General features: G+C 37.4%; 1 protein-coding gene across 1 annotated transcript in view; it reads left to right on the forward strand.

Annotated features, from left to right (window-relative positions):
* Positions 1 to 15,641, forward strand: part of LOC134321256 (A disintegrin and metalloproteinase with thrombospondin motifs 20-like) — a 155,588-nt gene that overhangs the window by 50,164 nt on the left and 89,783 nt on the right. The window contains exons 4-8 of the mRNA XM_063002890.1: positions 1,496 to 1,749; positions 3,880 to 3,963; positions 4,109 to 4,233; positions 4,695 to 4,735; positions 9,831 to 9,936. Coding sequence (XP_062858960.1) covers positions 1,496 to 1,749; positions 3,880 to 3,963; positions 4,109 to 4,233; positions 4,695 to 4,735; positions 9,831 to 9,936 — 610 coding nt within the window. The remainder of the gene's footprint in view (positions 1 to 1,495; positions 1,750 to 3,879; positions 3,964 to 4,108; positions 4,234 to 4,694; positions 4,736 to 9,830; positions 9,937 to 15,641) is intronic.

Raw genomic sequence — 15,641 nt, forward strand, 5'->3', positions numbered from 1 at the left:
TGACCCTATTAATTTTTTTTGGAATGTGTTGCAGGCCTGAAATGCAGGAACTGTCTGCAATCAAAAAAGTCAAAGTAAATTTAAGGAACACTGCATTTTAATTTTATTTGCATTTTCTATACTGTCCCAACTTTTTCTGATTTGGGGTTGTATGCGAATGTGTTAAAATGTTGTTTTATGTAATGAACAATTAATTTAATCATCCCCAAAACACTGTTACCTTACAGTAGTTAACTGTAGATTTGGCAGTTATGTTCTGTCACAGGCATAGTTTTCTTATCATAAGGTAATTCAATGTAATTAACAAAAACAATGCTCAAATAGCAAAAGCTGCTCGAATTATTTTAATATACAGTATAAGCTAACATCATTATCCTGTAGTCTTTCAAACAAGCTCAGGATTATTATGAGACAGACTAAAGTTTTCAGACCAGGTTTAAAAGTGCCATTAAATGCCATCAAGTCAGTCCCGACTCTTGGCGACCATATGGATAGTGTTTCTTCAGAACATCCTGTTCTCTGCTTGGGTATTCAGACTTCTTAATGTATCCATTGTATCTATTCATCTTTTTGCTGGTTGTTCCTTTTGCTTTTTACCTTCAACTGTTCCAACTGTTCATATATTCATATTCATGTGTTTATAGTTTAAAATTACAAAATTACATGTAGGTATGGAACAACGTGCTTGTTCTTTCTATGAGTATTGTGCCTACTACAGCAAAGCCTTTTGAGTTTTGAGGGCTTATTTGAACAGGGCTTTATGATTAAAAAGGAAATCAAAAGCCGGCCCAATATTTAATTAAATGAGATCAGCAGTATAAATAAGTCATACAAATGATGCTTGTGCCAAAGTTTTTGAGTAAGGTTTTTAGTTGGGCTTTAATGTCAAATATGGGGGGTGTAATAGTTGAATAAAACAATATAGTGCTACTACTGAATAAACTCAAATAAATATGGTCATTCATAGACATTCATTTAACAAAATTTTGTTAATTTTGTTAATTTTGTTTGTAAAGCGACCTTGGGTTTTTGTGAACGGCGCTATATAAGTGTAACTTATTATTATTATTATTATTATTAACTTTAGCTCAATAGAGATACAGAACAAATGAGTAATATACTGCATATTCAGTATAATTTAAGCCTTAAATTCTTTATTCATTCTTTTACATATTTCGTCATAAAACTGCATAAAATGCAGACATACTATTTCAAATGTATTATAAAATGTTTAACAACTGATGATGTGTGTAGTATCTTAAAGCAGTTTTTTATGTTCATGATTAAAATCTGTGTAAAAGTATATGAGCTAAGCATCTCTTACAGTATTATAGTGGTGTAAACTATAAACAGGTTAATACATAGTTAAGTGCTTTTAACTTTTTTAGCCAATGACCTTAATGACTCAATATCTTAGCAACCCCACCAACACAAGTTTTCATCCCTTATCTTGAAAAACGTGGGTTCACGATTTTTTCCTCTTTATTTTTTACAGATAATATAAAAGATCACGTCCATATCCACAGTAATAGAAGCCTTGTAGAAGAGGTCAAGTCAGTATGGGAAACTATGGACAAACGTATCCCAGGATCACACCAATCAAACTCAAAAACCCATCATGGTGGCAGCCGCAAGAAGCGCTTTCTGTCCTACCCACGCTTTGTGGAATTGATGGTCACTGCAGACGCCAAAATGGCACGACACCATGGACGCAATCTGGAACACTTCATTCTAACAATCATGTCAGTAGTAAGTAAGATGCTTTTAAAAACTTTTTTAAACTTTTTTAAGCATGATAGACAGCTGTTCATTATTATTTTTAAGTACTGTCAAAATTCCTACTCCTGGTAATACCTTAGTCACTGGCATCTAGTGTTATTTCATAAATATGGATGACAGTAATGTTGAAAGGTTGCACATGAAATCTGATTGACATTAGCAACTTGGATCCAATAATGTTTGTGTTAACATTTTTGTTAGCATGAAAGCCACTCCATTCCTTCTTGATGTTCATTATCTATATAGCAGACAGTGTGTTCTGATTGAAAGTTGTACTCATCCTGAGGTGCCCAGGTGGCGCAGCGGGATATTCTGCTAGCACACCAGTGCCGAGATTCTGAACTCCTTGGTTCGAAACTCGGCGTTGCCACTGGTGGACTGGGCACCATATAGTGGGCATAATTGGCAGTGCCAGCAGGGCGGGATGAACCAGAATTTGTGGGTGGGGTCTTCAAACGCTGTGTAAGGACCCTGATTAGCAGATAGAGAGACGCCTGTGCAGAATGCATGGGTGAAAAGGGTTCCGCTGAGGGTTGTGCGCTGGTCGGAGGAGGCGTGAGCAGCAATATACTCACCTCAACTGCAATCAGCGATCCCCCAGCAGCGGAAGACAAATTGACTACACTAAACTGGGAAAAAATGGGAGAAAATGCATAAATAAAATAGGAAAAAAAAGAAAGTGTACTTATCCTGTCCATTTTAGTTGAGCCCAATGATGTTGACGTGTAGATGATCCATTTCCATCTTTACAACTTGCTGTAATTTATACCTTGATGATTCGCAGTAAACAAATTTCTTAATGTTTACTCATAGGTAGAATAAAAATAAGTAACAGTGCAAAACAAGGCCTTATAATAAATAATAATAGTATGTTAATTATTATGTCATCAAATAATATAAGGGCATCATTAGAGCTGCAGGAGAAAATATTGACTTGTTTATAAGAATTTATTACTAACTAACAAGTAGGTATAAGCACAGGTATAATGATTTGTAAGCATAGATCCATAAAACAATTTTGAATGCTTGTTGTCTAGCATGAAAATCATTGATTCAGTTGGAATATGAGTGTCTTTAACCAAGTTATAAAAGGGTGACATTACTGCCGGAAAACATAATCACTATTTTTACAACAAAAAATGTACATCAATACATGTGCCAGTTTTGAAGGCACTACTTTACATGTAAATTTATGTTTATAAAGTTTTAAACTACTCAACAAAACTCTGTTTATTATCTCCATAATCTGTTTGGTATATAATTGGAGGCTTTAATGTCATATTGAGAACAAAACCTCTACAACATTATGTATTTTTTTTTTTTTAAATCATCTAGCATTGGTTTTGAATATGTTATAAAGGCTTAGTATGGTTACCCCTTACATAAAGTGTTATTTTAACAAGACGGTTATCCTTAAATTACCTTCCATAATTTTGTATCATTATGTTCCATGATTTAGGACATTGGTGTGTTTATGGGTTTTGTTTGGGTTGGCATTGTCATCTATGAATTCTTTGCTAGAAAAATGATTTTGTAGTGGTTTGTGGGGACAAAAGGGTAGACTTTTGTCTAGAGGAATGTCTGTCTGATGGATAGTGTTTATATTGTGCTGTTGATGTCATGAAGGAACTGTGTTTCTCAATGTACCTTTGGTTTCATAGTACCTTAGTTTCTAGTCAAAGATGTCTTGGATGCTCCTAATCATGGTTATAAAGACATTTCAGCAAATAAGTGTAACTGAATGCATACTGTAAATGAAATCATTTTTTTCAATAGTTTGACTAACAGTTTATTGTTTGTCTAAATTTGACAAGTGTGACTGTATGGGTTTAAATCGGTAGTCTTATAACACATAATGTGCTCACTTGCAGGCAGTTTAATGGCATGATGACCAAAGAAAGTTGACCACAGTTTTTTAAAATCAGTATCATGGAGCAGCAGTAGGTGAACAGCATATGGTGTTGTAAAGTACTTATTTAAGTATTTTAAAAATGTCTATTTAAAAATAGTTATTTATTGATTGTGTCTTCCTGGACTATCTCTTCCACCTGACCAGGATAAATAAAGTATTGAATGTTCTTTGTGTGCCTTTAATTTTAGGTGGCTGCAGTGTACAAAGACCCCAGTGTTGGAAACCTTATCAATGTTGTAATAGTCAAATTGATCATTATTCACAATGAACAGGTAAATGTCACTTTATACAGATTAATTTGTTTTAAAGAGTAGGTATTTTAGTTTCAGTATGTTATTTGGAATACATATCAGTGATTTACCAGAGGTGTTATTTGTGACAGTTCTTAATAACTATCTGTTTGCATTTTTGTCTTAGGAAGGGCCAAATATAAATTTTTATGCTGCTACGACACTGCACAACTTCTGTGTTTGGCAACAAAGTCAGAATGTTCGGGATGACAGCGATCCATCTCATCACGATACCGCACTACTCATTACTAGGTATTTTTATCTAGCTTTTAACTTGATCATATTTACAACCATCCGTCCATGTCTTTTATTTATATTGCAATGTAGATCTGGTTATGTATTTTTGATTTATTTTGGTCATGACTCAATGTTTAAAGTAATTAGTAGTTTTACTAAGGTTACTAAGGTTTTTTTTTGTTTTTTTATTATTATTATTGCACAACAGTATCCAATTAAAATGATGAAGGACCCAGAGTGCCAAATCCAAAGATCAAACCATCAATACATATCTATATGTTGCATGGCTATGAAATAAAATAAACTATGAACATTTTTTCTTTTGTGTACTGTCAAGTAATGTTTAGCAACAGCACTCAGCACTTTAACACCCAGCCACCACTTTAATCCTGGGCAATCCAATATTTGGTGACCTCCATGTAGCAAAGGGTGACATGGCAATTAAAGTAATGTGTTTTTTGTCTGTTTTTATGCAGGGAGGACATCTGTCGAGCAAAAGACAAGTGTGACACATTAGGTAAGGCGTTCTCCATTTTATTTTATCATCAGACATTACATTTATTAGGAATCCTGCAGTTGGAGGACTGTACACTCAGTTGGTGCTTTATTAAGTAACCCTTAACCCATGGCATAATACTTTTTGCACTGTGATCTATTAGCTTGAATTGATTTTTTTTTTTAAATCAATCATGTCCACATGGCAGATCTGATGTGCAACGTCTAATTGTGTTAATTTGGAATTTGAATAAAATGTTACTTGAAAATGTTATTAAAAATTATACAGTTAATCTGTGATAAGCAGCATTGTTTCAGGACCTGTTACGGTGCATCTAATATGTTAGACACTCATGAGATAAAGGTACTAAAGGTACTACTATTCTTGTCACTGGGGTGGTACACTGTAGTTTGTATATATTTACATGGAAAAGCACTATACTCTCTAAAGGTACATACTACAATGTAGTATTTTATGACATACAGTATTTGTATTTCCACATGTGAAAAGGTACAAACAAACTTGCAAGAGATTTTCTCATTAGGGTAATGCATGTTTTTAAAAATGTTTATTAAAAATAATCAAAACCGGAAATCTTTTTTTAACCAAAGTATTCAGACCCTTTATGCAGTACTTAGTTTAAGCCTCTTTTAGCTGCAGGTTTTTTTTGGATAGATCTCTACAATATTTCCACACCTTGATTTAGGCAGTTTATCCCATTATTCATGGCAGATAAATTAAATTACATTGCAAGTCCCTGTGAATTTCCATCTTCAGTTCTCTCCACAGATGTATAATGGGGTTTAAGTCTGGGCTTTGGCTTGACCACTCAAGGACATTCAGGAACTTTCCCTGAAGCCACTTAAGTGTTATTTTGTCTGTAAGCTTTTTGTCAGTGTCATGTTGAAAGGTAAATCTTCAGGAAGGAATTCTTAAATTTGGCTGCTGTACAATAGCTGACCCTGCGCTCTGACCCCAGCTTCCAAACGAATTTCCTTGTACTCTAAACCTGTATATGTATATATGACAAATAAAAGCATTCTAATTTATTTAACAAGCTCCAAGCAAGTTAAATGCCTTTTACTTAACGGTGACCTCCTTCCTGCCACTCTGCTAAAGGCAAGGCTTATGGAGTGCTGCAAAGATGGTTGTAAATCCAACAAGTTCCCCCATCTCTTTTCAGGACTTGAGTGTGTATTGGGTTCTTTCTAATCTCCTTCTTGCCTATATTCTCAATCTGGACAGGCAGCCAACTCAGGAAGGTTTGAGGTTGTGCAAAGTTTCTTTCATTTTAAAATCATTGTTGCCATTGATGTCCTGTTAACATTCAAAGCCACAGATATTATTTCATATCCTGGTCCTGATGCCTTGCCAAAATTTGTTTGTGGGGAGCCACAGACAGATTGCTGGCCTGCATGGCTTGTTTTTTGCTGACAATGCTGACAATGCAGTGTAATTTGTGAACCCTTATAGACCCAGGTGTGTGCATTTTCAAAATACATTTACTCAATTTAATTTGCTATAGGCGGAGTCCAACTGAGTTTTATATACACGTTAAGGATAATAGCTTAGTACAGTTTGTGAACCAGAGCAAAGGGGTCTGAACACTTTTAAACACTTTATTATGGGCAGGTAAATGTAGAATTATGGATAAAATTGGCCATTCATTATCAAATTCACAAAACAATTAAGTGCATAAATGGGGTTGAAATACTTTCTGAATGCCACTGTAGAATATTGCATAGTAACCTTTCTATTTTTAAAGGTTTCAGTTGAGTTTGTGGCAATCTTTTAACATTTAGTGAATTGAAATCTGCAGCATTCTAGAATTATGTGAGTTAACGGCTTTGTCACCTGAAAGCTTGTAAGATTCCGGCATATACAGTGTATCACAAAAGTGAGTACACCCCTCACATTTCTGCAAATATTTCATTATATCTTTTCATGGGACAACACTATAGAAATAAAACTTGGATATAACTTAGAGTAGTCAGTGTACAGCTTGTATAGCAGTGTAGATTTACTGTCTTCTGAAAATAACTCAACACACAGCCATTAATGTCTAAATAGCTGGCAACATAAGTGAGTACACCCCACAGTGAACATGTCCAAATTGTGCCCAAATGTGTCGTTGTCCCTCCCTGGTGTCATGTGTCAAGGTCCCAGGTGTAAATGGGGAGCAGGGCTGTTAAATTTGGTGTTTTGGGTACAATTCTCTCATACTGGCCACTGGATATTCAACATGGCACCTCATGGCAAAGAACTCTCTGAGGATGTGAGAAATAGAATTGTTGCTCTCCACAAAGATGCCCTGGGCTATAAGAAGATTGCTAACACCCTGAAACTGAGCTACAGCATGGTGGCCAAGGTCATACAGCGGTTTTCCAGGACAGGTTCCACTCGGAACAGGCTTCGCCAGGGTCGACCAAAGAAGTTGAGTCCACGTGTTCGGCGTCATATCCAGAGGTTGGCTTTAAAAAATAGACACATGAGTGCTGCCAGCATTGCTGCAGAGGTTGAAGACGTGGGAGGTCAGCCTGTCAGTGCTCAGACCATACGCCGCATACTGCATCAACTCGGTCTGCATGGCCGTCATCCCAGAAGGAAGCTGACGCACAAGAAAGCCCGCAAACAGTTTGCTGAAGACAAGCAGTCCAAGAACATGGATTACTGGAATGCCCTGTGGTCTGACAAGACCAAGATAAACTTGTTTGGCTCAGATGGTGTCCAGCATGTGTGGCGGCGCCCTGGTGAGAAGTACCAAGACAACTGTATCTTGCCTACAGTCAAGCATGGTGGTGGTAGCATCATGGTCTTGGGCTGCATGAGTGTTGCTGGCACTGGGGAGCTGCAGTTCATTGAGGGAAACATGAATTCCAACATGTACTGTGACATTCTGAAACAGAGCATGATCCCCTCCCTTCGAAAACTGGGCCTCATGGCAGTTTTCCAACAGGATAACGACCCCAAACACAACCTCCAAGATGACAACTGCCTTGCTGAGGAAGCTGAAGGTAAAGGTGATGGACTAAACCCAATTGAGCACCTGTGGCGCATCCTCAAGTGGAAGGTGGAGGAGTTCAAGGTGTCTAACATCCACCAGCTCCGTGATGTCATCATGGAGGAGTGGAAGAGGATTCCAGTAGCAACCTGTGCAGCTCTGGTGAATTCCATGCCCAGGAGGGTTAAGGCAGTGCTGGATAATAATGGTGGTCACACAAAATATTGACACTTTGGGCACAATTTGGACATGTTCACTGTGGGGTGTACTCACTTATGTTGCCAGCCATTTAGACATTAATGGCTGTGTGTTGAGTTATTTTCAGAAGACAGTAAATCTACACTGCTATACAAGTTGTACACTGACTACTCTAAGTTATATCCAAGTTTTATTTCTATAGTGTTGTCCCATGAAAAGATATAATAAAATATTTGCAGAAATGTGAGGGGTGTACTCACTTTTGTGATACACTGTATCTGACCTTGTTCAACATTGCCCCGAGTCCACAGCTACACCAGTGACAGAGAGGTCTATGCGAAAGGTTAGCATAGCTCTGCGTGCGTAATTGCTTTCTGTCATGTGAGGTCATGTTGATCTGTGTTAGCTCTGTGTATAGTAGGAGCAGCTGTGTTGGTCAGCTTGGCTCAATGCCAGGCAGGAGCTTTATGAGCAGGTCTCATCATACAGTAACCATTACTTCAAAGTGTTCTCAGTAACTTATAATGAACCTTTCTCTATGAAAGCAGGTGTGTAGGTCAGAGTCGATTACCTTCAAATGGCTCAACTGACCATTGATGAATGAACAGCTGCAAGAAATTGTGGACACTTTGGAATGATCTAGATTGCTACATACTTAATTTATTTAAATCTTAATATTAATATAAGTTGAACAACTGTATGTCTCATGTCTTTATTGAACACACTAAGAAAAGCCCAATATTTCTCCATAATAAAACAAATAGTCTACAAACAGAGGACATTTATTTCCAATTTTACTCTGTCCAAAAATAAAAAAGACGACAGTTTTGAGGGTAACAACTACAGACCTACAGAACCTGAAAAACACAGAATTTAAATGGTTGAAAAGACCCTATGGAGATGATTTTTGCTCTTTAAAAATAGGCTGCACATCCTGGAAAAGACATACAGTAATTAAACTAATAATTAAATTATTTTAAACAAGATTGTTTTCTAACAATGACACAAGAAACACAAGACAATTACCAACAGAATAGTTTTAAATGGAAAAAAGACAGAATGGCCAATTCATTGTTTTTGTTTATGCATTTTCTCCCCTTTTTCTCCCGACTTTTTAGCGTGTCCAATTTCCCGATTGCGTCACGCTTCCTCTCCACTAATGCCAACCCCCGCTCTGATTTGAAGAGAACGAAGCTAACCCACGCCCCCTCCGACACGTGGGCAGCAGCCGTATGCATTTTGTCACTCACACTAGGCGAGTGAATATATGCGAATCAGCCTTGTGTACGGAGAGACACACCCTGATCAGCACTCTTTCCCCGCCTCTGTGCAGGCACCATCAATCAGCCAGCAGAGGTCGTAGTGCATCAGTTACGAGGAGACCCTATCCTATTGTTGTTCATGTGACTGCTCAGCCCAGCCGGATGGCAGAGCTGAGATTCGATACGATGTATTCGGAATCCCAGCTCTGGTGCGCTAGCGTGTGTTTTTACTGATGCACCACCTGAGTGGCCAATTCATTCATTTATTTGTCGAAACCACGGCTTTATTCTGTCAGAGTTGTGGCAGTTCTTGTTCCACCGCTAAACATTGAGCACAAAGCAGAAATACACTAGACATGGTGCCAATACATTACAGTGCTTTGACCGTCCCTCGCCTCTCTCAGCCTTAGCCAATCATGTTTGTGTGGGTACCTGGCCAGCTAATAGCACCGCTTAGATTTTAATTGCACAACCTGAGCGCCTACTAAAGACAATGTTATTTCTGCAATAAAAATACTACAGTTATTAAATAAAAGCGTTTACTTGCTTTTTTACAGCCGGTTTTTCAGCTGAAACTTAATGGAACTAAACTTGAACTGAAGTGGATTAAAGTGACTTAGTGGTTATGTTTGCTCTTTGTGTGTTTTTGGTCTAGGCCTGGCAGAGTTGGGCACGATGTGTGATCCGTATCGAAGCTGCTCTATCAGCGAAGAGAATGGTCTAAGCTCCTCCTTCACCATTGCCCACGAGTTGGGCCATGTGTAAGTTTCAGCCCCTGGGGGGTTCTGACTGGCTGAAAGTGCCCCCTCATATCACACAAAAGCCTTCTTATCCCTCCTCACAGGGGCAAACACAGGTGCAAAGAATAATAAAAGCGCTGCATGTTTAATAACAGACCTGTCTTAATACCCTCTCTGTTTTCTGACCTGTCCTCTGCTTTACTGCTTCAAGTTTCCATACTAAGGCTAGAATTGCAAATTCTTTAGTATTTTTTCATTTGTTCACAGAATTTGTTTAAAGAGTTGATAGAAACTCTCAAATAAAGGTATTATGACATTTAAGATATACAGATATACATTTAGTATGACTGTAACATACCTTGTATATGTACAAGGTTCATGTAAGGCCATCACACACTCACATGATAACTTACACCTAGGGGCAATTTCCAGAAACCACTTCACCTACTGTGTAGTTTTGAAGGGTAAACCAGAGTTTATTTTCTAGCAGGCTTTCTTCCAACTTCTTGTGATCAAAGACGTCTTTCGGGGCGATGTTTACCAGCCGCATGTCTTTGATAATCCGATCAATTGATCTTCAGTCTTCATTTCAGTGTCTATGCTTCTGGGTGTAATGGAGGGTGTTCTTTGCTGTCATATTGTTGTTGCTAAGGTCTCACACAATTTTGGACCAGGTACATTTCATACGTCACCACTGTATTTACACTATATGGCCAAATGTTTTTGGACACCTGACCATGAGCTTGTTTGACATGCCATTTGTGGTGCTGTGGTACAACAATTGGTATTATTTATTTATTTATTATGATGTTACTGTCATGTTTTACACTCTTTGGTTACATTCATGACAGGACAGGTAATTACTCCTTACACAAGATTCATCTCCAATTTAGTATCTCCAATTCACCTTACTTGCATGTTTTTGGACTGTGGGAGGAAACTGGAGCTCCTGGAGGAAACCCACACAGACACAGGGAGAACATGCAAACTCCACACAGAAAGGACCGCACTATTCCACCGGGAAATTGAACCCAGGACCTTCTTGCTGTGAGGCGACAGTGTTACTCACCGAGCCACCATCTATAACAACAACCCCATTACTAAGAAGTTTTGTCACAAGACAACAAATCATTTCTGTGGGTATATGTACCCATTCAGTCAAAAGAGCATATGTATGACTGGACACTGATGTGGTCAAGAAAGCTTCAATTGATGTTACACTTTATTTCAAAGCTGTTAAGTGGGGCTGAGGTCAGAGCTCTCTACAGACCATTGGAGTTTCTTTAAATCAAGCTCTACTTCATGTCTTTATAGACCTCTGTCAGGTCCACAGTCATGCTGTAACAGGAAAGGGTCTTCCTTAAATTGTTGCTGCAAAGTTGGAAGCATTACATGAACTGGTGCCTTTTACAGATGTACAGAAGTATATTACAGAAGCATAGACGCTGAGATGAAAGCTGAACATCAGTGGATTGCAGCCCCCAAAAGACGTCTTTGATCACAAGAAGCTAGAAGAAAGCCTGCTAGAAAAGAAACTCTGGTTTACCCTTCCAAACTAAACAGTAGGTGAAGTGGTTTCTGGAAATTGCCCCTAGGTGTAAGTTATCGTGTAAGTGTGTGATACCCTTACATGAACTGGTGCTATATACAAGGTATATTACAGTCATTCTAAAAATAAACTGAATAAATATCATTTAGTGGACTGTCTTTACATGAAACTGTGTGAGTCCTTACCGACAACAGTATGAGATCAAAGAACATCCTCCATTACACCCAGAAGCATAGACACTGAGATGAAGACTGAAGATCATAACATGAGCTCAAAATTAGATAAGGTGTCCCAACACTAATGTCCACATAGTGTGTGTTAAATGAAAAATAGATCATTAAGAAATTAATTTTAACCAAATAAATTATAATGGAATAAACCAACAAGATACACCTCTGGATGAACAGTACTAAATCAAAGCATACCAATATTTATTATCTTATTAGACAGCACCACGTTTCAGTACAGAACTGTACAGAAAGCACTACAAGAAAGTCATTGTTTAACATGTAATTACCATGTGTAGATTCTGTTGTGTTGACATTGACCTGCAGAGGGTCTGTTTTCACAATATGCCACTATCACCACATGTGCAAATGTATAGCGAGGAGCTTATGAATAAAACTATTGTGGACAGATGGCTGGCTCAACGTATGACTCAATCACCCAATAGCTGTTATGCATAATTCCTGTTGAGTGATTGTGTACAATGTCAGATTTTATAAAAATGGCTATAATCCACCCCTGTCTAGGGTAATAGATGGATAAAATTCCAGCAGCTTCACTGATTGCTGTTTTGAACCTACCACCATTGTGACTGACTAGTTACTTTGGTACTCTAACAGCTAATACTAGTTGTACAAAATAAATGGTTTCTGTGTGTGGATCTGACAATCAGAACTGGTGAAACCGGAATTGGGTTAAAGCACCAACAATTTGTACGAATCCCTTTTACCATGCTGTTTACTGGCACAACTCAATATAAAACAATTGCCCTCACAGTGAGACATAGAAATTTGTACATTTGTTTTTTTCTTCATCTGTCTTTTAATGTCTGTTCATTAGTGGTGTGACACAATGATACAAACCTCACAAAGTTGATACTGTCTGTAAAATGCAATATTATGCAAAAGAAAAAAGAGAGCAGCAATTTCTAAATCCACTTTACCTTTGATTTAAATAAAACTCAGTCTGAAATAAATGCTTGTACTAAACATGTTCCAAAAGTTGGAACAGAAGAAATAAAATGTTAGAAGAAAACATCTTAAGGACCTCAAGGTATCCTTTTGTGATTGATACCGTTGTTGAGTTAGTATTGGCATTTACAAATACAAGTTAAGACTGTAGTATAAACAGCAGAAGTCACAAGTTAACTTATGCTGATATCTTTCTGGGCTCAGACCTGCCATTAATGGACACTTCAGTGCAGGACTGAACTATGAAGATCTGAATGACATTAAGTAATGATGAGTCTTTACCTTAGAAACATAAACTGCTTTAGGTATTTTAAACCCTGTCCTGATATTTTAATAAGCCATAAGAAGTGACATAAGAACCTTATGTCTGCAGCATGTCAGTGATCATTTGCAGCAGCTTTTCATATTTACTTTAATGTCAGATAATTTCCTGCCTGCACACGGAGCCTCAAATGCATCCACAAATAGCGGTGTTAAGTGACCGAGAGAGCTGCGATGGAGGTGATGTGATGACAGTATGTTTAACAAGCTCCAACTGTAAAGCATTTTGCTGAAATGCTCATTTATCTTGAGGTTTTAACATCTCAGTTTTCTTTTTAGATGGCAATGGGAATTTAAACTGGTTATAAACCTAAAGTCTCATGTTGCATGTTAAAAAACAAATATAATTAATTAAATATAATGAAATTTGACCCAATGTTTTTCTAATGAAGTGAAAAAAATATTTCAACATAATTTTACCTATATTAAACAGTGTTTGAGTAACTTTTGAGATACTGAAAAATGTTAAATTAGGAAGAAATTCAGAAATAGCTTAAATAATCTTGTAAAAGGGTGGGTAGCACTGTCACCTCACAGCAAGAAGGTCCTGGGTTCGATCCTGGGGCGGTCCGACTCCTTTCTGTGCGGCGTTTGCATGTTCTCCCCGTGTCTGCGTGGGTTTCCTACGGGAGCTCTGGAATCTGAACCTTGCTGTTAAGTATTTTTTATCCCATTGACCCACTTATGTATGTCATTTGAATGTATGTGATCCCACAGCTGGTATTTTTACATATTGTAGTAAACACAACACAGCTGTGCGTAATCCTTCTAACATCGCTCTTGTCATGAGTGTGTATTTGTGTCTGGAAAAAGAGAGTAATATCACAGCTGGATCATGCCATTGCTGACACTTTCCAAGCATGGAACATCCGCTGCTTTCAAACAGCATCATATCATGTCAAATAGAGTTCACAAACATGGGAAATAGTTAACTTGTGCTATACTAATACAGATTTTCTGGTTTGACTTTTTCTTTCTTAAAATATGTTAGAATGTTTAAAACACTGTACCACTAATTACATTGCATGTCGTTTTAATTAAGAACTATTCTGCTTTTGGCTTCTGTGCCCATGTAAACATTTTATATATTTTACACTGCACGCTGGAGCAGCACTTTTGTGGGACCCAGGATCATCATGTATTGCATCTTCAGAACCAATAATACTGTTGATGTTTGACAAAAGACATTTCTGTCAAACAAGCTGTATGTTTAATTCTATGTATTTTATCAGTTGTGTTGCAGTACAGTGTTGAAAATCAAATCTAACTATGTAGCCAATTTAAGTGTTTATGTTAATATAAAGTGTTATTAATATAAAAATCAGTCAAGGCCTAACTCATAGTTTCATTCAATACAAATAACTTCAGCAATCCATACTGTATGCATGTTGTTGGGTACACTGCACCAATATCTGGTCATTTAAGATAACGTTTGTTGTTGTTTGTTTTGTAGATTAAGACTGTATTGGTCATCCTAAATTATTGATACACATTTTTACACAGATTTACATTCTTTAAAAAGCAATGTACATTTTTGCAGTGGCAGAATTGTTTGTAGAATTGTACAAACAGAATTGTTAGGTGGTCAGTAGGAAGTGAAGGACTGTTAGCTACACAGTCTTGCATTATTTATTTATTCAGTAGCACAAACATAAATGCTCCTTCAGCTACAGCTGGGATATGCCTGTAGTAACAACTAACAGTACTTAAAACTAACAGCTACTTTCACACTGTTTTGCCGATACACTTTGCCTGTATAAGTCTCCACTTAGAGTATAGATAGGACTTTCCCTGAAAAATGTCTTACAAATTGAAAAGTGCAAACATTATGAACAAACTGTTTTTTATTTTTTATTCTTTTTTCTTGTCTTTTTCCAGATGGACACACATTTTTACCATTTTGAATTATACCCTTTCAAACTTCTTTTTTCTTAGCTAAAATAAAAAGAAATGGGTTGCACTAAGCAAGTTGGGCAACTGCTAGCAAGATAAATATTTCTACCCAAAATATGGTGTCCCTAAGGGGGGTTACTAAAGTGGTTTCATGAGATTGTTTTACATTGCTTATTAAAGGTATTAGTATGCACCATGTTTAGTAAGACTTCAGGGACCCTATCAGTGCCCATGGCCCTTAACCATTACTTACCTTATCTGTTCTGTAGCTTTATTCGGTATTTAGTCTGTGTAAGCTTTACTTAAATTAATTCATTCATGTTGCAAGAAGGTCCGGGTTCTTTCTGTGTGGAGTTTGCATGTTCTCCCCTTGTCTGCGTGGGTTTACTCCAGGGGCTCCAGTTTCCTCCCACAGTCCAAAGACATGCAAGTGAGGTGAATTGGAGATACAAAATTGTCCATGACTGTGTTTGATATAACCTTGTGTGAACTGATGAATCATGTGTAATGAGTAACTACTGGTCCTGTCATGAATGTGACCAGTGTAAAACATGACAATAAACTCCTAATAAACAAACAAACAAACAAACAATTCATTCATGTTCAGTAAGTGTTAATACTGATCAGTGTGTCATAGAGGTATAAAGCCAATCTGGCAACCTGGACAAGGCGCAAAGCTGTTGTTAAGCATTACACACTCACCCATCCACTCAGTCAGTAACACCTACTGGCATGCTTTTTGGAGGAGGAGAACAATAAAGAGTACC

This window comes from Trichomycterus rosablanca, chromosome 1 (assembly GCF_030014385.1).
Source record: "Trichomycterus rosablanca isolate fTriRos1 chromosome 1, fTriRos1.hap1, whole genome shotgun sequence".
NCBI lineage: Eukaryota > Metazoa > Chordata > Actinopteri > Siluriformes > Trichomycteridae > Trichomycterus > Trichomycterus rosablanca.